The 23,297-nt window shown below is 40.0% G+C and overlaps 1 protein-coding gene across 7 annotated transcripts in view; it reads right to left on the bottom strand.

Annotated features, from left to right (window-relative positions):
• The window catches only part of LOC117832181 (thyroid hormone receptor alpha), a 146,626-nt gene that overhangs the window by 18,937 nt on the left and 104,392 nt on the right, over positions 1-23,297 (bottom strand). For 5 of the 7 annotated variants that reach the window (XM_034711190.1, XM_034711192.1, XM_034711189.1 and 2 more), the window contains 3 exons: positions 11,587-11,648; positions 8,298-8,419; positions 4,178-4,325 (listed from right to left, as the gene is read on the bottom strand). In XM_034711190.1, the coding sequence (XP_034567081.1) occupies positions 4,178-4,325; positions 8,298-8,419; positions 11,587-11,648 (332 nt within the window). The remainder of the gene's footprint in view (positions 1-4,177; positions 4,326-8,297; positions 8,420-11,586; positions 11,649-23,297) is intronic. The other 2 variants (XM_034711194.1, XM_034711195.1) reach the window with 1 other exon arrangement.

The raw sequence follows: 23,297 nt of genomic DNA, 5'->3' as shown, positions 1-23,297 counted from the left end.
TGCTAGCAGCTCTTGTGTGTCTGCTCTTAAATGACAGTCATGTTTTATGCTAATGCTAATTAACTTACAATGACAGCATGTAACTGTGAATATATTTATACCACAGTATGTGGGCATCCACTGAACTGGACACAAGCTGTAGTTTAAATATGAAAGAGGGCAAAGTGTCTATTAACGAGCCATATTGCTAGCATGGCAAGAATGTTGCATTCATGCCAAGCGTGGATAAAATTATTTGTCTAGTGCAACTAAATTATTTGTGTTTGGCGCAACAAAAATAATATGCATTTGGTGTAAGTAAAATAATTTGTGTCTGGCTCGAATATAATTATTAGTGTTTGGCACAACTAAAATTATTTGCAATTGGTGTAAATAAAATAATTGGCGTTTGGCGCAAATATAACTGAATGTGTTTGGCGCAAATAAAATTATTTGTGTTTGGTGCAACTAAAATTATTTGCGTGAATGAGTTACATGTTAAGACATTTAAAACATTTAAGTAAATGTAAAGACCTGAGCAGATGCAAATTCTTGTCTGGTGATGGGAATGACGCCAATGGGGTGGCACGAGTTTTTGGGAATGGAGCGAGTTACTCACGAATGACATGTATTCGCTTCATTTGTGCCGGGATGGCCAAGCATCACAGAGATCCTCCAGTGACATATGATGTGAAGAACATACCGGTGGAGGTTCATTCATCCGGAAATGGATGAAAAATGTATAGTGTCTGTGTGCGGCTACCCCGAACTGTACGACACCACCTGTTTTTTTTTTCTTTGTTATGGAAACAGGAATCAAAAAGTGCTCACTTGGAGGAAATTGAGTGAGGAAGTTGGATGATCTGGTAAGTTGCAAAAACTTTTGTCCGTCACCCGATTCCATCTATCGGCTGAACTCACAAGTTTGTATTTTGTACGAATTAAGCAAGTAAACACAGAACCTTCCTGCGTTCAAATTTGTACGAAAAAAGCAAGCAAATTATTTTATTTGCGTCTGGTGAGAAGACAACATTTTAAAGGGGACATATCACGCTTTTTTCATCAATATATATTGGTCTAAGAGGTCCCCAAAACATGTCTTTAAAGTTTATGCTCAAAAAAACACTTTGAAATCAGATTTTGGCATGCCTGAAAAGTCCTCTTCTTCATTCCTCATCAGAACACTCTGTTTTCTCTCTGACCACGCCCCCTCCGGAAGTGGATGTGCCTCGGCTCTCCAGCACGTTGATCTAATGTTTACATGTTGGCTGAATATACACGGCTGCTCAGAGATCGCGTTACTTCAACCCTCTGAATCTGATCCTGACGGAGAGGCGCCTGTAGCAGGACCTTTCTGAACGATTGGTCATAGATTTAGTGTTTCTTGTTGTTTTATTTATCAGTATGTAGACGTGTGTCTTGGTACACAGCAACGAACATGTAGTTATGTGGCTATGCTAACTAGCGCTAGCACTTATCCATGATAAATAAAAATCATCCACTAGATCTTCAAATCTGCAGACGTGGGGAGTAAAACCGACCTCTGCCAGAAAGGCAGCAGGACCTTTTATGAAGGATTGGTCCCAGATTCTGTGTTTCTTGTTGTTTTATTTGTCAGTATGTAGACGTGTGTCTTGGTACACAGCTACAGCTACAGCTACAGCTACAGCTATGAACATATAGCTATGTGGCTATGCTAATTAGCGCTAGCACTTATCCATGACAAATAAAAATCATCCACTATATCTTCAAATCTGCAGACGTGGGGAGTAAAACCGACCTTTGTGTTTATTAAGACAGCCTACAACTAGCATGCCTCCCTCCTAAGCTCCTTGTTAGCACACATTTGTGCAGGTAATGAAAAACGGGGAGGGATTCAGTATTATTTTATACAGTCTATGGGCTGAACAAGCTCCGAGCTCTGACTCCGTGACAGACCGGATATTGTTGTTACGTAACAAAAACACGGAAGTCTGAAACTGCTCGTTTTAGACACATTAACAGAAAGGTGTAGAAATCAAAACAGGGGCAGAATGGATTTTTTTCATTCTCGGGGGGTTTGTAGACATGCCAGGGACACATATTTCGGGTAAAGAACCATTAAAAAGTCAATTTTGCATGATATGTCACCTTTAAAGAGCGTGAAAAGAAATAACTGTAAAAATGTGGGGAAATGATTTGAGATGTGGGACTGATCTTCATTTAGATGTAACAAAGCCTACATGTATTGTACCCGTCTAATAAACGAATTATTAAATCAATAAATGCCTAAATTATTTGTCCAAGGCGCTCTGTTTTTACAGATGCTAACAGTAGAGGTTGTAGAACATTTTGTCCATTTTTAACTGGCACTGTGTCTGGATGACTCATCTGCTGCGTGCCTCTAATCACTGAGCTCTGCTATCTGAGCACTTGAATGCCACACTCTGCTTCACCCACATTTTAATTCACTAAAAATTGAAACACTTGACCCTCTCATTTCCTGCAATGAAATAGACCACGTGTGACTGGCTTTGAATTCAATCGTGACATTCTAAGAGAGAAGCAGATGAATGTAGAAGAAATGTTCCTTCATATTCAAAATACTGTTGGAACTGAAGCCTTGTGACCTTTTGAAAACATCCAGTGAGGTATTGACAAAAAGCCAGAGAGAATGTCAGATGATATCGTGAATGTGAAGAGGATTTAAAAAGGACTTTTCTTTGCAGGGAGGTTATTTGTAGAGGTAAATTTAATTCAAACAAAATTACGTTTCCCAAATATCAAATGTAGCATTGAGGCATTGCAACTGCTTTCAGTAGTGCAGAAAAGAGCCATCAGAACAGTTCATTATGCTGATTTCCCCAAACACACTTATTAATTCTTCCTCAACTCAAAAACCTTAGAACTATTTGACCTTGTGGATTCTAAACTGCACAAATAGTGTATAAAGCAAGGAAAAATCTGCTGCCAGGACATATTCAAAGAATGTTCTGTGAAAGAGAGGGGGGATAAAACTTAATAGGGGAGTTAAATTTAAAGATTGAGTGTTCGGACAACAAGGAAAAGCTTTTGTATTTCAATCTGTGGTGTAAAACTGTGGAATACAGTTTGATCCAGTTTAAGAAGACGTATAAAGAAATTATTTTTGTCAGGTTTGCTTTGATTGTATGTGTAAATATAAAGATAAGATATGAAGATTTGTTTTGTATGAATCGATCATCAATCAATGGGACTGGATCTTATCCTGTCTTGATGTTGGTTCTTTGTTAATAATTTAACATAGAGTACGGTCTAGACCTGCTATGTTTGTAAAAGCATATTGAGATAAGTTTGTTGTGATTTGGCGATATACAAATAAAGATTTATTGATTGATTTAGCAAGTTACAGTGGCAAGGAGAAACTTCCTTTAACAGGCAGAAACCTTGAGCAGAACCAGACTCGTGTTAGACAGCCATCTGCCTCGACCAACTAGTTGATAAAAGAGTAGGATTAAATACGTTTTTACTTCCTATTAATTTTCGCACATGTAAATTAAACTGTTGCAGTGCTTTCCGATGGAAATTAATGATTTATTTTCTTTTTTTTATGTGTGTTTTTATTTTCTTATTTTTTTATTAACATGTTAGAAATAAAGACGTCAAATCAAAAAGCTGGAGCTGGAACCATGTCGCAAAAATATCCAGCCTGGCTAGGACGCATGAGTATGTATTTGCCAACAGCCTCCACTGCACACAACACAGAATTTTAAGCTTCCCTGCTGCTTAAGAAAATGAAATTCAAGCCTCATAATTAAAGTGCAGCGTTAGAGGAGTGGAGTCCAGATTTTGTGTCGCCATCAAATTTGCAAAAAAAACAACATGAACCATTTCCTTTATCCAGCGGAGTAGCAATAGAACTAAACAGAAGTCATCTCCATCATGAGATTAGTATAAGTGTGTAAGTGTGTGTACGAGTAAGATTAGAAATCAGTGACTGCAGCCCTGTGAATACACATAATAAAGACAAATGGGCCCCATGTTTTGTTCTGTGTGATTCTTCAGTTACAGCTCCTGAGGTTTTAAAGGTTGACAGATTTCTTTTTGTGCAGGGCTTTTGTCAAATCATGGGCAGACGTACAAGGTAAAAAAAAAAGAATATGAATATATGTATATATATATATATATGTATTTCTATGGCAACAGCTGAAATAGTAATAGTGAGGTCATTACAACTCACAGTCCATGGCCATGCCCACAGAGATGCACTTCTTAAAGCGGCAAAGCTGGCACTGGTTGCGGGTGATCTTGTCGATAACGCAGCAGCCTTCGTATTTACAGGAGTAAGCGGGGTGGAGGTTCTTCTGGATGGTCCTGCGGAAGAAGCCCTTAACAGAAGAAGAGATATGGAATTTAAAAATGGCAAAGGGAAGAGCAGGAAAAATATTAAAAAGAGGTGCAAAAGTATAAAGCACAGAAACAAACAGCTCATTGAGGGATATACGCAACTAATGTCAAACTGAAACCCTCACATAATGTGTTCTTGTGTTTACTTATTCGCTTTAAACGAGTGCGGGAAATATCACAGGGAAGGCTGCTGATTGCATGACAAAATCCTGCTCTGCCCAGAGTGGCGGAGAGATGAAGCGATGCATGACTGAGCATCTCTCAGTGACCACTTTTGTACAGACTGTAGATCCTGCAGTCTGATGAGGATCCCACAGAAGGCTGTTTACAAACACGTGATTTTAAGCGGGGAAGTATCAGAGAGTTTTCATGCACGTTAAGACAAACCAAACAGAAAGGAAGAAAAGCCTTTGGTTGTCTGCTGCTGACCCAAACAGCGAAGGCATTAATGTATGCAACAAATAATACAATATATGTACAATCAGACTTTAGTACGGGACAAATAAAACCCAATCAGTTTTGGCTTTCAACATCTATCTAGGATTTCACTGTGACTCACTTCCTGTGTGATTCTGGCAGGATGGTACAAGAATAGCAGAAGCCATTTTTAGAACTATGGAGGTACTTAGTTACAGGACACCAATCACTGGATAATAAACTGCTGCTCAAACAAAGGCCATCAAAAAGCGTCTGTCCAAGTCACCACTGCTCACTTTTATCTGCCCTGAATCAAAGAGACACTTGTTTTTGAGTCTGATCAGGTTGTATTAAGCTAAGCGAACTAACTGGCCGATAGCTTTAGCCTGAAAGGGTCCAAGAATAAAATTGTTTTATATCTTTGTCCCTGGAGTTTAAGACCTCTTTTTCTTCTCCATGTACCTTGGAAGTTGGTGAAGTTGTGCCAGAATCCTCCACTCTGCTTCAATAGCTTTAGCCTTACATTTAAAGTAGAGATATGTAATCTAAAAAAAGGTATGTTGGGGCTTTTTGCCTTTATTATTTGACAGGAAATGTGGGGAGTATTGAGTGGGGGAAGACATGCAGCAAATGGTCACGTCCTGGAGTCGAACCGGCGACCTCTGCGACAAGGACCCTGTATGTGGGGCGCTTAGACTGCTAGGCCACCAGCGCCCCAGAGATATGTAATTTTTATCTATCCTATCTATCTCTCTATGGTTAAATGTTAAAGAAGCGTATTTCCCACTTTGAAAAACTATTAGTCTCAAAATGCTTGGCTACAAATCAGCATTACATAAGGATGGAACAATATCGTCAATGTCACGATTTAGCAAGAATCGGGAAGAATTGTGTCTCGATACCGTCATGGACCTGTGATGGTATGAAACAATATCTCATCCTGGTAAAAAGTGTCATTTGTTTTAGCTGTAGATGCGCAGAGCAGACGAAAGTGGGAACCACAAAGAACATCGTCCCATGCGTGCCCATCATCCTTAGTGTTCTGCTAGCTGCCTCAGATCCAACACAGCGACAATGGCTGACACTGGTGTGCGTGGTTAGAGAGAACAGAGAGACGGTTTTGAAAGTGTGTATGGAAAGGAGAAAGGGGAAAGAGAGGCCACTTGGCAAACTCCAAAAAGGTTTGAGAAAGTCGAGCCAGGCCAAAAGACTCTAAAGGAAATGTTCATAGCCTCACTCCCTCATAGTAGTGAGAGAGCTCAAGAGATCACAAGATTTATCTCTGAATGTAGTTGAAGAACCAACCAATTTAAGCTATGTATTTATAACCTATTTTGAAGGATTCAGATCATACATTAGAAGAAGCGCGTTTGTGCAGAGTGCTACACGCAGAGTAAAGAAATTCCGAGAGTTTCTTCGAAACCTTAAGTAAGTAAATGATCCTTCTGATTAACTGAAGGTTGATCCAGATCAGCTAATTCCACTCCGGTGAGTATAAAAGGCTGTTTTAAGAGTCAATAATTGGTTAATTAAACCAGGAAACTCAACTTAGCCACACTAATACCTAAGGTTCACCACGTTCTCTCTCCGCATTCACAATCTCATTAAGCCATTGCCTCTGTCAACCATTCCTGATGCCAGATTTGTGAATGGTTTCTTTTTTTGGCTTTCAGACGTCATTACAGATCCGGAATGAACAAGTCCAGTCAGAGTCCAGAGTGTAATCTAGCTAAACACCCATGAGTCTCTCAGATCAACCTGCTCCACGTCAGCCAAAGGTTTCTCTTCTGCTCTTTAGTATCACCAGGCTTCATCTTTAGTACATCTCAGAGGCAAAGCAGGTCATTTTCTGATTGGTGGATTTTTGTTCCCTGGTTCATGCAATCCACGCATCTTTGGGCAGGACGCTGAATTACAAATTGCTCACTCACAAAGACTGATTTTATGCCTTATTGTTGAATTTTTAAACAACATGTTCTGCTCCAAATGTGTAATGATGATGCCTTCCCATTTGTATCAAAAGAACATATTACCATTCATACAAATTTACCTCAATTCCCCAAGAGCAAGCAAACAAACTCATTTCAGTATTTCTAAACCTGATACCTGCTTTCGTCTCTGTTGATCATAAAATGTCACTCAAGGTATTTAGAAAACGTTTGGAATAACCCTGATTTCCAAAACATATGGTATTATTTATGGAGTTCCACAAGGGATGCTTCTTGGACCTCTGCTGTTCAATCTATACATGCTCCCTCTTGGTAGACTCACAGAGTCCCAATTTTGACAACAACTGTATGCTGATGATACACAGCTTTACGTCTCACCTTTCCTGAACAATCGTTGTCTGCTGAATTTTAATGTCAGATGCGTTGATGTCTTTAACTACTGGATGTCTCAAAACTTTCTACAGCTCAACAATGATAAAACTGAAAATCCATTCATAGACACAGAAGCACAAAGGCAAGACATTGTTTCTGTGTTATCGTTTTCCCTGAAGCTCAGTGAGCTCGTCAGCCATCAGGATGTTGTTTTTGATACTGATCTTCACTTCCAGAAATACGTCACAGTGGTTACAAAAAAAGCTTTCCACCATTTAAAAAACTCTCCACTGATTTTTTAGTTTGGTCATACTTTTTGCAGTAAATGTGTTTTGTTGTCCTTTTACTTGTGTGGATTACCTTGTGAGTCTAGTCTGGTCTAATGATAGATATCTTGTCATCTTTGCCTGCCAGGGTAGGGATGACAGGAACTTACGACTTGTTTTTCTTCGAATTTGTGCAAGTTTTTTATTTGTGTTTTCATAGTTATTTTGAATGTTTTGTCTTTGTTTTACTTTAAACACTGAGTTTACCTCCATACAAACAAAATAATGGCATACTCCTGCACTGTGGCTGTGAAGCTCAAGAAATGGTGCAACCTCTGGTGAAATAATAACGAAAAAACTTGTCATGAATTAGCCCTGGCTATGGAAGTGCTGTTTGTTAATTTACTGCTGTAGGTACCAAGCTATTTCGTGTTTAAGATACATTAGCAAAGCTGAGATACTTTTCAAAATTTTGGTGCCAGCAAGTCGAACCAAGTGCCAAAGTTTCCTGCCTGCTCTAAGTCCTTACACCTTGTTCCACGCTATGCATCAGTGGTGATGCAAAGAGAAGCCATTCCCCATTTTGTTAGCATGAAATAGCTAGTCAGAAGTTGTTGACATGTTAGGGAAAACATGAGGCAACACTGTGTTGCCCATGCCTGCTGAAGCAAAAAGAAAAATGATCCACACTTTTGTACCAAGCAAGATTTTATGGCATCTTCTAGTGCTATAATTCCTTTCAATACTTGCTAGCTTAGAATTCTAATGTTTGTGGTGTATGTTGAACTTTGCTGTGTTTTTTTAGGGGTTAAGAAAAAAAAGGAGAAAATGAATCAGAACCTTGTTCATTTTTTGAACTAGCTTGTACTGCAGAAATAACTGAGGCTTGATAGGCCTGTTGCACCTTCCACTACTTCTACTTTTGAATGAGGGACATGCTCGTTGGTACCTTGCAGCCCTCGCAGGTGATGCAGCGGTAGTGGTAGCCAGTCGCCTTGTCCCCACACACCACGCATGGCTCATCCTTCTCCAGGTAGCTGGGGATGTACCCTGGAACAGAGACACTAAGAGCTATAGGAGAGGAGGAGAAGGTTGAGGGGGAAGACAGGGTGGAATGAGAGAAGGATGAACAATGAGTGCAGGCAAAGGAGGATTGGTGGACAGTGAGGGGGGGCGATGAAGTGACGGAAAGAATTTGGGCAAGAGGTGGAGGAGTGGAGGAGGAGGGGGCTGAGTGTTATCACAGGGGCTTCAACAAAGCTCCTGTGCATAGGGCCCCAAGAGACTGTGATACAAGATGGAATATTTATGTTACACACACAGACATGATATCATGCCAGCTTATGAGGCCAGTACTCTAATTCCCAGAATTCATTAAGTAGAGTTTTAATCTAACTTTCTTTATGAGTGGCGAAAGTTTCCCTTTGCCCATTGATCATTTAAACACACATTCAATAAATATGTGATCTAATTCTTCAACCACTCTAACCTCTAAGCTGCCATGTTGTTCCATAGGGTGTATTTTTTTTAACACAATCATGCATTTGCAAACTTAAAGCCATTCCTTGACATGCTGAAGAACCTCCCTCCAACTTTACAACACACCTTGAGACGCAAATTCATTTTCACCCTTTCACAGTTATCATAGTCTCACAAACACACATATGCTCTTTGGAAACAAAACGCTGGAGAACAAAATAATTGGAAAACACAAGAGAAAGTAGATCCCTCGTACTGGGCTAAACTTCAATAATTGTGAAAACCAATTCATGCAATAAGCGATAGATTTATAATTTGCAACCTTTATCAGAGATATACAACCCCAAACTGAATTTGATGGTTTGCAAATAGTTTGAAGCATTCATAATTGAAAATAGCAAAGACAATAAATCAAATGTTGAAAATTGGACTGGGGTATTTATCATTGTGTTGCATCACCTCTTCTATTAATAACACATTTAGAAACCAAGGGGACCAGTTATTGGAGTGTGCTTGATATAGGATTTCAGCTGCTTTACAGTTCAGGGAGCTCTCTCCTCTCATATTTTTGTGTCCTATTGCGCTCAATGTTTTCACTCTGAGACAAGTCAGGACTGCAGACAAGCCAGTTAAGCACCCAGACTCTTCTACTAAGGAGCCAGGCTGTTGTGATACATTCAAAATGTAGTTTGGCATCTTCTCCCTGTATGCAAAGTCCTAATAAGGTCATTGTCCGGATGGCAGCGTTTGCGCTGATAACAATCTGAATGGTCCCGCTGTCTCTGAATCATGTTCATACTACATGGTTTTCTCTTTGCATGTTATAGTTTTAACCTGCATTTGTTGATACAGTGAAAAACTAACTCTGTTCGGAGAGAAGGGTTTCTTATGAGATTTTGAGCCCATGCAGTGATTTCCACTGCAGAGTCATGTCTGTTTTTAATTCTGCCGCTTAAGGGCTTGAAATGTACTCCCATTCAGTATTTTGAATTAGATGGGAGGTGTTCCTCTGGGTGTTTTTGTAGCATTTGATACATTTTTCAATGTTCCTGTCTCAACCTTTTTGAAACTTGTTGCTAGCACCAATTCTAAAATGAGCATATATTTTGCAAAGATATGTACATATGTTGTCTTTGCACTATTGTCCATTATTTAAAGACTTCATTTGTTCTAAACCATCAAATTCTATTTTTATTAAAATATTACACAACATCCCAACTCTCATGGAACTGGGATTGTACAACTTTTAGAAGCACTTATATCACTTTCCTAAAATCAACACTTATTTAGGGAGTTGGATACAACTTGTTGCCATGTTTTTTATGTTATGAATTTTTTCCATCCCCCCGTCAAATCAGATATTATAAATCGCATTAACATGCTTTTGATCAGCCGCATAATGCTTCAATGAATGTTGTTAAGACTTAAACCTAGGCTACAGCCTGCTCACATTGAGCTTTAAAATGTGTTGACATGTACAAACAAAACAGGGTTATATAATTAGGTTATTTACGACGAGACGTACAAAGCTGCCTCTTTCATTAATGTTAAAAGATGTTTTTGGACTGTCAGGGCTTTTATCACTTGAATGAAACTGAACAAAAAAACATTCATGAGCACATAATTTCTGAAAGTGACAACAATTTAAAAGTCGTGACATTTGTGTGTTTAGAAATGTGTCAGCAAAGCTCTAAGAAGAAGGAAAGCTGATCGGACAGAAATGTCAACACAAATATTCCGGCAGAAGCTCTGTTCAATTTATGAAACAAGCAGGTACGTTTTAACTTCACTGGGGCTTAAAATGTTCAGTTTAATGTTCACTCATCCTGCATTGAGGCTGAGAAGAGTTCATTTTCAAGTTATCAGCCATGGAAACGGAGGGATGATTTTTAAAATAAATAATTTTAAATCAGTAAAATCATCAGTAAATCAATATTTCATGTCAACTTGTTTTTTGTCGCTGCATTATAAAATGGAAAATTTACAGTGACTATGTTGGTATCCAAATCCAGACAGCGCCCTCTTCTCACCCTGTTGGGATTCTAATTTGTACAACTACCCACTCACTATACATTATCCCCTACCTATTACCAAGCTTTCTTACTGATCTTACGGTTGTGTAAGATGCCTGATCACACGTCATGAGTGGTGGTGATGATGGCAGAAGTGTCAACAGTCGTGACATTTGCCTCGTTTATTTTAAAAGGTGTATTAACCGCAGAGCTCAGAGAAGAAGCAGAGTTGGATGTAGACAGTTTAATGTTAAATTGAGCGCAACAGGCAGATAAGAATAAATCGCCATGAAACATTAACTCTAACCCTGTCAGAATTCTATTTCCCATAGCCACCTGCTAACCATACATTATCCCTTACTAAAGTCAGTCGAAAACAAATACGGAATCTGTAAAATAAATGTCTTCTTTGGTGCTTCTGTATTGTTGTCTAGTACCTAAATCCAACCTTTGGCTGCACTCAAACACATCTCTTAAGGTTTGGCCATGCCAACCTAGGTGAGCGAATATGTGCTCGACAAAGCCTCTGCATGAAAGTCATATAAAATGAGGAGAGGGAGATTATCATAGAAATGAGACATCATGCAAAGCCTTGGGGAGCCAGCCATGGAGTGTTGGACCACACAGAACACCAACCAAATCTCTCAGCACATATTAAGATGTGTCTATTGTATCATTGTGTTCACTTGTTTGTTTGCAGATGGCAACGACACAAAGTGATGAAAGGAGAAGAGGATAAATCCTTACCAGACATACTCTTCACCGAACACTGGCTGTTCTTGCTCTTTCTCTTGGGCACATCTGGCCATCTGGGAAGAGGGACAGGAAGGTGGTAGGGGGGGACGAGAGAAAATATTACAGTGTTAAAAAAGGTGATAGAACCACAGCATTGTGCTGAAAACATAATCTTCAATAGGAAACATCCACATGTTTGAGAGGCTGGGAACACAGGAAAGTTAGCATTTGCATTATGAACGACCTAAACATCAAAGTTGTTCACTTTTACAACAGTTTATTCAATCCTTCAAAAGGTAATGACTCATTATTACTCCATCATCAACAAAATGCAGCTACTCTTGCCACTGTTTTCAAAGAAAGCTAAGATGTCAACTTCATACAAGCAAAGGGAAAAAAATGGGTAGCAGCAACAAACTAGGGATGAGCAACTATCTGGTACCATGAATGGAAGCTAATTCTACATCAGATGGCTGTGAGCTATACTGTTTTGAAGTCATTTGCAAGAACTCCTACTTCCAGTTCAATTCCCTCACTTTTTACTATTGCTCTTGCATACATGCACATGTAAACCCTTCTCCTTGGGATTGTGTGTTGTATTTGGCAGAACAGAGGGAAGAGTAGGCAAAGAACCTGGGAAATGCCCCCAATGTGTGTGGAGTAACACTCTTATATTCCTTGCATGATCCATGATAAGTAATACGGCCAGCTTGGTCAAATAAACACTCAACTCAAGAATTTCCAAGTCACATTTTTTGTTGGTGGCTATGTTAGTAAATTAAATAATAATGATAATGACAAAATGAACAAATAAGGGCCTGTTTCCACTAGTCGAGTTTTTTCAACTAGAAGTGTACTTGACCCCAAATTGGAAGCCTTTGTCACCAGTGCTTACTGTTATTAGGTGAAGAAAGTTGTCGTCCTTTCTCTTCCCTTGGCAGTGACTGCTAGGCCTTTTTGAAATTGCACAGCATACTTAATATTTGTTTTTATGTATGGAAATTTTACGAAGAACACATCAAAACAAAGGATTACTACTGCTAGCATTAGCAGCTCTTAACCTGGAAATTGGATGCTTGAAAAAAATTTACTTAGTTTCTCCTCTGCCACTGTTGTTGACAAAGTTCACATCAGTTCTGCCCCCTATTGGTTTTGATATGCCCTTAACGGAGAATTGACGTGTCGATTTTTCTAAAAATTAGATTATCAGCCGAGAGCACAGTGACAAAAAACAGCTGACATCACAAGCATTCTTACATCAAGGAGGCCGAGGCCTGAAAACGGCAAACTGCATTGGTATCATCTAGAAAACAGACATTGCCGTCCCAAAAAATGCACTTAGTAGACACAGGCCTTAATAGATCTAGACAATGGTTTATACCAACATAAGATGCAGAAAACCCTTAAACTGATGTGATTACATGAATCAGTTGTTAAAATTGATCAGGCATGAGGTGCTTTAAAGGAGATTCCAAAATGTCAAATACATTGTAAATCACAATATAGCCATAGCATATCACAGTATCAATTAAAGGCCGTACTGCTCAGTCCTACATCTTTCTACTGTCAGCTGTATTTAGATAGTTATTTTGATTCTAAATTGTTGTCTTTTATTCATTGTCTTTTATTCATTCATTTAGTACATCAAATGCCAAGACAAAAATCAAGTCCTAACATCTTTTGATTTAATTTCAGGTCAGACTATGACTTGTAATTTGATAATTTAAGAAATTAAACTGATTTATTTATTCAATTTAATTAAATTCAATTGAACAGCTCTTAACAGCATAATTTAAAGTTACAGAGTAACTCAATCAAAAGTTGTACTAAAAACAGAACAAGCATCTCAGTAGCGACTGAGACCTCAGCTGAACCCAACCCTTTGGCCCTTCTCTTATTTTGGTGTGCCCTCGACTGGGTTGTAGCCCTAAAGAGCTGAGCCACAAGGGAGAGAGGGATTAAAATCTTAACCAAGGAAATGGGACAACACTTACATCATAATTTTAAGCTTTATATAGGCAACATGGAATATATGATTTTGTGACTCCAAATCATTTTTTAATAAGACAAGTTTTATTGAAGTTGTGCAGGGGGATTTATTGTTTCACTGACATTCTCTATGAATCTTTGAATCAATGCCACGCTGAAGATACTCAAATGGATATTTAACAACCTAGGGGTAGGGTCAATAGAGGAACCATTGAGATACAGAGAGCTGCAGGGTTGCGTCACTTTTCTCAGAAGGATCAGTCTTTAAATGAAAGACTGATTAGCGCAGCTTTCAGCGAATTGATCACTTTCTTTTTTTTCTTAACTCTGCAACCATAATGAGCCTCTGCTGACCAGTGGCTGATTTGAGCTAAGTGGCTGCCTATTGTTAAGCAAGTGTGTTGGAACCATTTACGGCTGTTATGTGACTTACTTAATGAAAATCTCAGTCTAAAGTTCGACTACAATACAAAAGCGATAGAAGAAAAGTAAAGATGCATCTAAACCTAAAAAAGACTAAATGGAAAAAATGCGTGTTTACTTCAAGAGCTCTAGGAGGGGAGTCAATTTCCTGTTTTTCGTTCTCTCTCAATCTTCCCGAATTCATTTTTGCTTTCTTTTAGTTTGGCCTTCACTTGGAATAACGTATCTCATGTTACAAATATATAGAGATGATTTGAAGGCTTGTTTGTACAGACAGACCTTGAAGGCAAAAGGTCTGCCTGAATACAAATGAACAAATCAATTGCTTGCATGGATAATTCACATTCCCATGTATGCACATCTGCACATGTTGGGAGCACAAACCCAAACCGGGACATAGATAATTCCGCCACTCATCTTTCCCCCATAAATTTCTTTCTATAATTCTCTCTTTTTCTCTTCTTCTTCCCTCACTAGGATGGAGTCTGTATTTGCTCCTGGCAGCAGATTTGGATTACATCCTCTCTCGCTCTCTTTTTTTTCAGTCTATCCAAAAGTCTGACTGCTTGCCCCACACCCCTCCTACTCCCCTTTACCCTCTCCCCTCTATAAAACATTTCTCTCTCACTCTTTCCATCCCACTTTGGATTCTCCTGGGCATTGCCCTCTGTCGGCTTCCTCAGCTTTCCACCTTTTCTCATTGTCAGTTCTGCCTTCTCTCGTCCTCCACCATACCCCTCTCCTCTCCTCCTCCACCATACCCCTCTCCTCTCCTCCTCCACAATACCCCTCCTCTCCTCTCCTCTCCTCTCCTCTCCTCTCCTCTCCTCTCCTCTCCTCTCCTCTCCTCTCCTCTCCTCTCCTCTCCTCTCTAAACTTCTATCAGCAGTATTAGGTAATCTAGCTTCCCACCATCCTTCTACTCTCTCTTTCTCCCTCCATGCGTCTCTCTGGCTGTCAAATCTACTTTTCTCTTTGAAATCGAAAAAAAAAAGGAAAAAAAACTCTGACGTCTCTTGCTCTGTTCTTGCTGCTCTTCACGGTCCACCTAACTTATTAATTTTATTGCTGTGCACATGGCCAGGCAGTAACGCTGTGGGAAACTGTCTACTCTGTCTACACCCTATGAGGTGAGCAACCATGAAAAAAAAAACCCAAACAGATTCTGCACCTATTAAGAAGAAGCTTGTACCATCATTTCAAAATGCAAAAGAGCTTGGTCTGTGGTTTAGACACTAACATTTGGTGCCACGAGTCAAAACAGTAAGTAAAAGAACACCTTAATACTACAATTCACAAGTAACAAGATATGCAGTGCTACTTAAAGGGGAAGATATTCATTTTTGAACACCGGGGGGCATCATAACAAGCTCAAAACACTTAAGTACATTTATTTTAAGCATGTGGGCAATCAGTTGCCAACAAACATATGAGTACAAAACCATGAGCCATTGTTTTTAGTAAAAATATCTAGTTTTTTCTCTTGGTTTTGGTCTCCACCACCTCCCATTGGAAATATCTGGCCCCCAAGCTGCAAAACACTTGATTTAGTGCACCAGTGACTGCCAGGCTTTGTTTGCACGAGTTAAAAGTGCAGAGCAAACAGGTAACAGAGCATTTGATATTCTTTTTTTCTTTTACTTTATGAGTGGTTGAAGATCCTGCCACTGAAGACTCATGTTAGAGCAGAGAAAAAACTGCAGTTCATACTGTTCCCAACACTTTAAGGCAAGTATTTTGGGTTTGAGGAGCATTAAACAGACACCACTGTCAAAACACAAGTCATTACAAACTGTTAGCTTCATACATAGTATAATTAAATCATGTTGGCAAACTATACTACAAACAGCAGCAAAGTCTGGTGGTGCTACAGGAACCTGACAAACTGGGACTTGAAACACAGCACTCATGTCACTATACTTGCTACTGCCGAGACAAATGCTGTTGTTGCAAAGACAGACACAGAAGCTTCAGTCTATAGCTTCTTTCTGAAGGCATCAGCTGAAAGATCATATGCTGAAAGAAGAAATGGGGGATGGGACGACAACAAAAGATTACTTGTTAACGGGGAAAATTAGCTGAATTTCAAACAGCTATGTATCATGACAACTTCCAACCATGTTTCCTGCCTGCAGAGCTCACCACGTTAACAGTCCGCCCAAGGTCCAACACAGGGCTGCTGTTTGAAGTAGAATTTTCTTTCATTTTTAGTAATCTTCTCACTTCCAATCACCCTCACCAAAATGTGGAAGAAATTCCTTTGTTGTCTCAATGCTGGAATCAGATCTACTTCTGCAAGATGGAGTGAAATGCATTGGAGTTATGATGTACAATATAAAAAGTTGATGCCAGAAATGGAAGCTGTTGGCACACAGGGCACTTCTTCCAGGAATCACTGGTGCTACTGAGGTAAATCTGCACCATTTGAAACAGAGGTGTAGTTGCAGCGTTGCAAAATAACAAACCAAGCATGTAGAATGTGCATATATGAAAGAGAGTGCTCCAGACTTCATTTAAGTCCCCAAGAGGGGGTAGAAATGGGTGTCTGGGCAACAGTAACTGTGTTTCATTACTATTATACTCAAGCGGCCCTGGAAGGCAACAAGCATAATGTTTTCTGTCTTTGTAGGTTTCGGGAAAGTAAGAATTCAAGCTGCTTCTTTTATTATACTGCAAGATTTAAGAAAATAGGTGCGACATTTCAAGACTGCATTTTTATGAGATGACTATTTACAGCTCTAGGACTTTTACTGATGATCATGTAGAAATCCAATTGGTGGACGATTCTTGTGCACTCCAGAGGGCTAGGCTCAAAAATGTATCTCAATATCACACAAACAGACAAACAGCAGAGAGTCATGAACACATATTTCTGTCTTTATCTCCTCCAACATGTAGAGTACGATATGGATATCAGCAGTGACACATGCCTCCAACACAACTCAACAAAAACAAGCCAATTCGAATGAAACACACCAACCTGTTGATGCAGTATGGCTGTAATATATGCATGGTTGCCACTTTGCAGGAATGCCAGAAGAGGAGAATAAAAACCAGCAGCTACTTCTGCTGTGTAAGCCTCCCAACAGTCAAGTGGGGTCAGTACACGTGTCCCATTCAGGCGAAAACAGAAGGCTGTTGCTCCAGTTAATGGGGTTGACAGTAGTTGAAGAAGTGGTTCTTCTAGAGTACGCAAGTCTGAGTGAGGCTAGCAGCAGCTCTTGCTGGTCTATAAAGCTCAAACAGGAGGTCCTTAAATCCCCTGCCACCAACCTCCCAGTGACCTGAAGGCTCACGTCGATCCCAGAGAAGTACAGTAGAGTCTGTCTGCTGTGCTCAGTGGAGATATCTGAGGCTATAGTAGCTCTCTCTTCATGACTTGCTGCTGGCAGGAATGGTTACTCTATTTATTTCCCTCTCTCTCTCCCTCCCTCCTCGCTGCTCTCGTCCTGCCTTCCCCCCGCCTCCTCCCAGTCAGTGTGTTTGCATGTGTAGATCCTCCCTCGGTGACATTCTCACCGTCATCACCAAACAAAATTTCCATGTTTTGCTCCTCCTTGTACAACCCCTCGTGCTCTCTTTCACTCCCTAACTTCTCTTTTTTTTTCATCACCACATAGTTGACTTCTCCTCCTCTTAATACATCTGTCACCTTATGTGTTATTCCATTATCACTCCTGTCACTTTCTCCTGGCATGCCCTCTGTGTCTCCCTGTCTGATCTGCCCTTTTTATTCACCCCCTCAGGAGAAAACAAAAAAAAATGTCCTCTCTAAATCCAAACTCACTTAAGCTTTAATGCTAACTTGATTACATAACAGCAGGCTGATGTGGTCTGCCCAGTATGGCTGAGTGAAGTCTTATAAGGACAAAGAAGTGCTTGTTATCTCATCAATGAAATCAGACTGCTCTATGATTTCTTTTTGCTCCAAATTCAATTACAGTCTTTCCTGTGAAAGTCACCGTGAAGGCTTGATACACTGCTATTCAGCCTAGCTGAATAATTACTGATTCCGTTTGTCTCAGGGTTAAAGGATGCTATCACCGTCTAATCCAAAAAAAAATCTCAAATGACAGTATTCAGGTAGGAGCTGGGGGGTGTGGCTTGAAGCTGAAATCTAAAGGCTTGGGTAAAACAAAGGGGGTGTGATTTCATGAAGCCTAAAAATATAACATTAGCATTTAGAAGAGCAAGTCACATCTAGATTCAGTCTGCAGTTTCTCTTGTGTTGCTGTAGCTTTGTTCCCCTCCCATTCATCAAATTTACCTCCTTTAAATGTTTCGAATAAAAGCTTTCCATTATAGAGAAGGATTATGCCCTTTAAGCTCCTGGCAGACTTCCAATGTGACCTGACTGTAACGTACTGATGGATTAGTGCTGTGGAAACAAACTTTGACCTGAGCCAAGACGACAAGTAAACATGACAGGAGTTTTGAGCAAGACTTAGAACTCATGGTCCAAAAGCTTACAATGAAATGCTGCTGAAAAGTGTTGATGTGTAGCTGGTTTAATGGATATACCTCATTATTAATCATCGCTAACATTTACCTAGCTTAGCACTCATACAAAGTACAACTGCAGCACCTAATGTTTATTTCAGCAGTCTGAAACCAAGGTCAGGATCAATCAAATTGTTGACCTAATAATGGCTCTTAGAGGGTCATTATTGCCAATGCCCAATTTTATGGCAGTCCAACCAATACTTATTGGAATACAAGGTATTCCAATAACAAACAAGAAGTTAGCCAACTGAGTAACATTGTCATTCACAAAACCATGGTGGTAGCTCACTAAAATGGGCAACTATGCGTTTGAAGATGACAGTTATTAAAACACTTTCACTTAACCATGGTAAAAAAGCCATAGTAGTGATCTCCTAAAGCAACCAATTCCCCACTTGTTTACACTAAAATTTAAATTCAGACTAACTAATATAAAGGTAAGAAAACCCTCTGAGAACAGTCAAAGCTTAGCAACACATATTAGACAAAGCTAAACACGGAGTCTGCAGGTAACAAAAAGTCAAATTGGTTCACCAAGTGTGTCTAAAGTTAGCAGAGCTAGCACCACAGGCCTCTGTCCTCCTTGCAGGTTAACATCAGCATGTCTGTGCTGGTTACTCATTGCTCTGGCCAGATGGTAATAAGCCAGTTTAACCAGTAACAGCCATCATACGACTTAATCTCCATGTTCTAGATCAAAATACTGACAAACCACAACACAAGAAGCCATCTGTCATCTGTGCTTGTTTACATCTGATTTGTAGAGCATTATAACTAATGGCAGTCGCCATTGGGGAGCTACAGCCCTTGCTATATTCAGGTGGGTGTGCTACTGCTCAAACATCACATCTGACCGACATTTCGGGCCTACAATAAGAAAAAAATATTAATGATTGAGTCCGTTGAGTAAATATTCTGGATCCAACTAGTGAGGGTGACGACTTCTATGTTTTAGCTTATTTTAGCTCATTTTATTCAAAAATAAATTACAATAAATGTTAATAAAATACAAATAAAAAAGCATTTTTTGTTTTAATCATGATAAGGCATTTTTGCTTTCCAAAGATAACTTTCTTTCTGTTATGATTATATGGGAGTTTTTGTCGTTGATATGTAAAGAATTCTCGAGTAAAATCAGTGTGACACATTTTCTTAGACAGTTTATGTACCGCAATAAAATAAAAAAATTCAAACAGTCAAAATCTGAAGAGGAATAAGTACACATCGTCCTTAAACATAATACAATAGAGCATAATACAGTCATGGCCAAAAGTTTTGAGAATGACACAACTATTAATTTTCACAAAGTCTGCTGTTTCAGTTTTTATAATGGCAATTTGCATATACTCCAGAATGTTATGAGGAGTGATCAGCTCAACCGCAATTAATTGCAAAGTCCCTCTTTGCCTTGAAAATGAACTTTATCACCAAAAACACATTTCCACTGCATTTCAGCCCTGCCACAAAAGGACCAGCTATCATAATTTCAATGACACACAGGTGTCACACACATTAACACAGGTGTGGGTGTTGATGAGGACAAGGCTGGCGATCAATCTGTCATGATTGAGTGACTGGACACTTTAAAAGGAAGATGGTGCATGACACCATTGTTCCTCATCTGTTAGCCATGGTCACCTGCAAGGAAACACGTGCAGCCATCATTGCAATGCACAAAAAGGGCCTAACAGGGAAGTTTATAGCAGCGAGTAAGATTGCACCTCAGTCAACCGTCTATTGAATTATCAAGAACTTCAAGGAGAGAGGTTCAATTGTTGCCAAACAGGCTCCAGGGCGCCCAAGAAAGTCCAGCAAGCGCCAGTACCGTCTCCTGAAGGTGTTACAGCTGCGGGATCGGGCCACCACCAGTGCAGAGCTTGCTCAGGAATGGCAGCAGGCAGGTGTGAGTGCATCTGCACACACAGTGAGGCGAAGACTTTTGGAGGAAGGCCTGGTGTCAAGGAGGGCAGCAAAGAAGCCACTTCTCTCCAGTAAAAACATCAGGGACAGACTGATATTCTGCAGAAGGTACAGGGACTGGACTGCTGAGGACTGGGGTAAAGTCATTTTCTCTGATGAATCCCCTTTCCGATTGTTTGGGGCATCTGGAGGAAGGCTTGTTTGGAGAAGACGAGGTGAGCGCTACCATCAGTCCTGTCTCTTGCCAACAGTGAAGCATCCTGAGACCATTCATGTGTGGGGTTGCTTTTCGGTCAAGGGAGTGGGCTCTCTCACAATCTTGCCTAAAAACACAGCCATGAATAAAGAATGGTACCAGAACGTCCTCCGAGAGCAACTTCTCCCAACCATCCAAGGGCAGTTTGATGATGAAGAATGCCTTTTCCAGCATGATGGAGCACCTTGCCATAAAGCAAAAGTCATAACAAAATGGCTCGGGGAACAAAACAATAAGATTTTGGGCCCTTGGCCAGGAAACTCCCCAGATCTTAATCCCATTGAGAACTTGTGGTCAATCCTCAAGAGGCTGGTGGACAATCAAAAACCCACAAATTCTGACAAACTCCAAGCATTGATTATGCAAGAATGGACTGCCATCAGTCAGGATTTGGTCCAGAAGTTGATTGACAGCATGCCAGGGAGAATTGCAGAGGTCTTGAAAAAGAAGGGTCAACACTGCAAATATTGACTTATTGCATGAATTCTGTGTAATTCTCAATAAAAGTTTTTGATACTTATGAAATGCTTCTAATTGTATTTCATTATACCATAGAAACATCTGACAAAAACACCTAAAAACCCTGAAGCAGCAGACTTTGTGAAAATGTAATATTTGTGTCATTCTCAAAACTTTTGGCCATGACTATATCTAAGTTTTAGGCCTGACTCTCTAAGATTAGCTTATCTAATATCAAGGCCTGATTTTTTCTGCATGATTGAAATTAAGTAATAAATGCAATCTCTTTTGACAATTGATTTAATTGTTGTTTAATTTCTAATCGAATAAACATTTCCAACCAGTTAAGCTTGCGATTGCAGGAAAGACGGGGGCGTTAGTACAGAGGGACTTGTCCACAGGCATGTACAGAACACGACCCCTTTCAAGGAAAGTGGAAGTGGAAGATTGAAGCAGAAAATTTTGTGTAGCTAAATTTCTTGATCTGATTAATTACATTGATAAGAGCTAGAGTTTTGTCCAGCAGTTTATATCATCAATATTGGTCCAAAGCTTTTACATATAGTGGGGTCAGTAAAGGAACCTTGCGGAAGGGCTGATGAAACGTGTGATGCATCAAAGGAGCCAGGTCTTGCTGAATGTTTGGTATGATTCCCGTGAAGAACTTGATTTGTTAGATCAATAACCACCCTTTACACCTACACACTATATTTTGTCAATGGAGATGTTCTGGTTTCTGCTTTAAGTAGAGCTGTTCAGCAGCTAACAAGCCTCTTTTAGACATCATGTCTCAACACCAACTCTGTTCTTGCTTCTTAAGTTGGTAGACTATAAACAACGCCACACCACTGACAATATAAAAGATGGATGGCTGGACCAAAACATTTTGAGCTGCCCGTGGTGACTGGCAGCAGCATAGATCATGAAGCCCGCCTTTTCCATTACACCAGATGGGACATGGGTCAAACTAATTATTTGCATGCAATAAGTTATAATTGTCAGTATGGCTCTGTTCTGGGAGCTCCCTGCCTTTCCACTTGCCTACTTGGAATGCCAAAACTTGAGGTTGGGAGGGCACACCTCCCTTCTCTTTAATGTGCATGCATGAAAGCTAAGGCAGGGAGAGCAGCATCAAAGACTCCCTTGGGGTACAGAACAGAGCAGGCATCAGTAACAATACATACGACCCTGGTGAAATCAGACACAGCATAAAAAGAGGTGCTGGGGTGGAGGTGGGTTGCAAAGCAGTTTTGCAGGGGGAGCAGCAATAGAAGGCATGCTCAATTGTATGTCATAGCACTTAGGTTCTAATGCTAATATATGTGTGTTTATATTCAGGTAAATTTTTTTTTTTTTGTTATTTGATAACAGAAAGAGGGGTTGTAGCGTCATAATTCACAGCTCTGTTGATAAATTGCCACCGGATTAGCGAAACAGAAGAGGAATATTGAGAGAAAATGTAACACTAACACAAGAGTTGTTCAACTTTCCATAACAAGTGTCTACTTCAAATCACCACTAGGATCTGTTCTGCTGTAGACTGTTTAGACCTTAGGGTTCTCAGACATCATTTGTAAGTACGTTTTATGTGCGTGTCAATTGGAAAAAAGGGTGCAATGTTGACTTGTTAAGATCGCTTAATGCATATTTTGGTTCCAAAACAGTATATGTCTGCGCCTATCGCAGTGTATTTTGCAATGGAGCTGAAGGTGACTTGTCTAATGGGAAACACAAAGAAAACAAAGTCTTGGTAGCATGTCCTGTATCACTGGTTGCTGCGCATACTAGAAGCCCCGAAAGGTAAGTCAGATGAACATCTCTAGACCCTGAGACTGCTCAACCACCAGGATGATCTGAACAGAACATCTTAGTCTCTGTTAAACTGAGACAAACTTCCTGAGCTGCCTCATGAGGAGGTAATGAACTCACTGCTGTGTCATCTTAATCACAGCTCCTGAGTGTAGATCCCATTACAGGTTCTCTAGTGTTTGCACACAGAGGAACTTAAAAGAACTTGTTTTCTCTTTCTGTGTCTGCTGAAGGATGAATGCTGTCTGTAATCCCCCACCACCTGCCTGGTCTTACTGATGTTAGGGGACAGTCTTTCTGTCTGGCACTGCTGCAAAGGATCTCTTTGTGTCTGCCCAACAAGCTGACATACTGCCACTGGAGA

Source organism: Notolabrus celidotus, chromosome 20, assembly GCF_009762535.1.
Source record: "Notolabrus celidotus isolate fNotCel1 chromosome 20, fNotCel1.pri, whole genome shotgun sequence".
Lineage (NCBI taxonomy): Eukaryota > Metazoa > Chordata > Actinopteri > Labriformes > Labridae > Notolabrus > Notolabrus celidotus.
The sequence above is the reverse complement of the archived record's forward strand: the minus strand, read 5'-3'. Positions and strand labels throughout refer to the sequence as shown.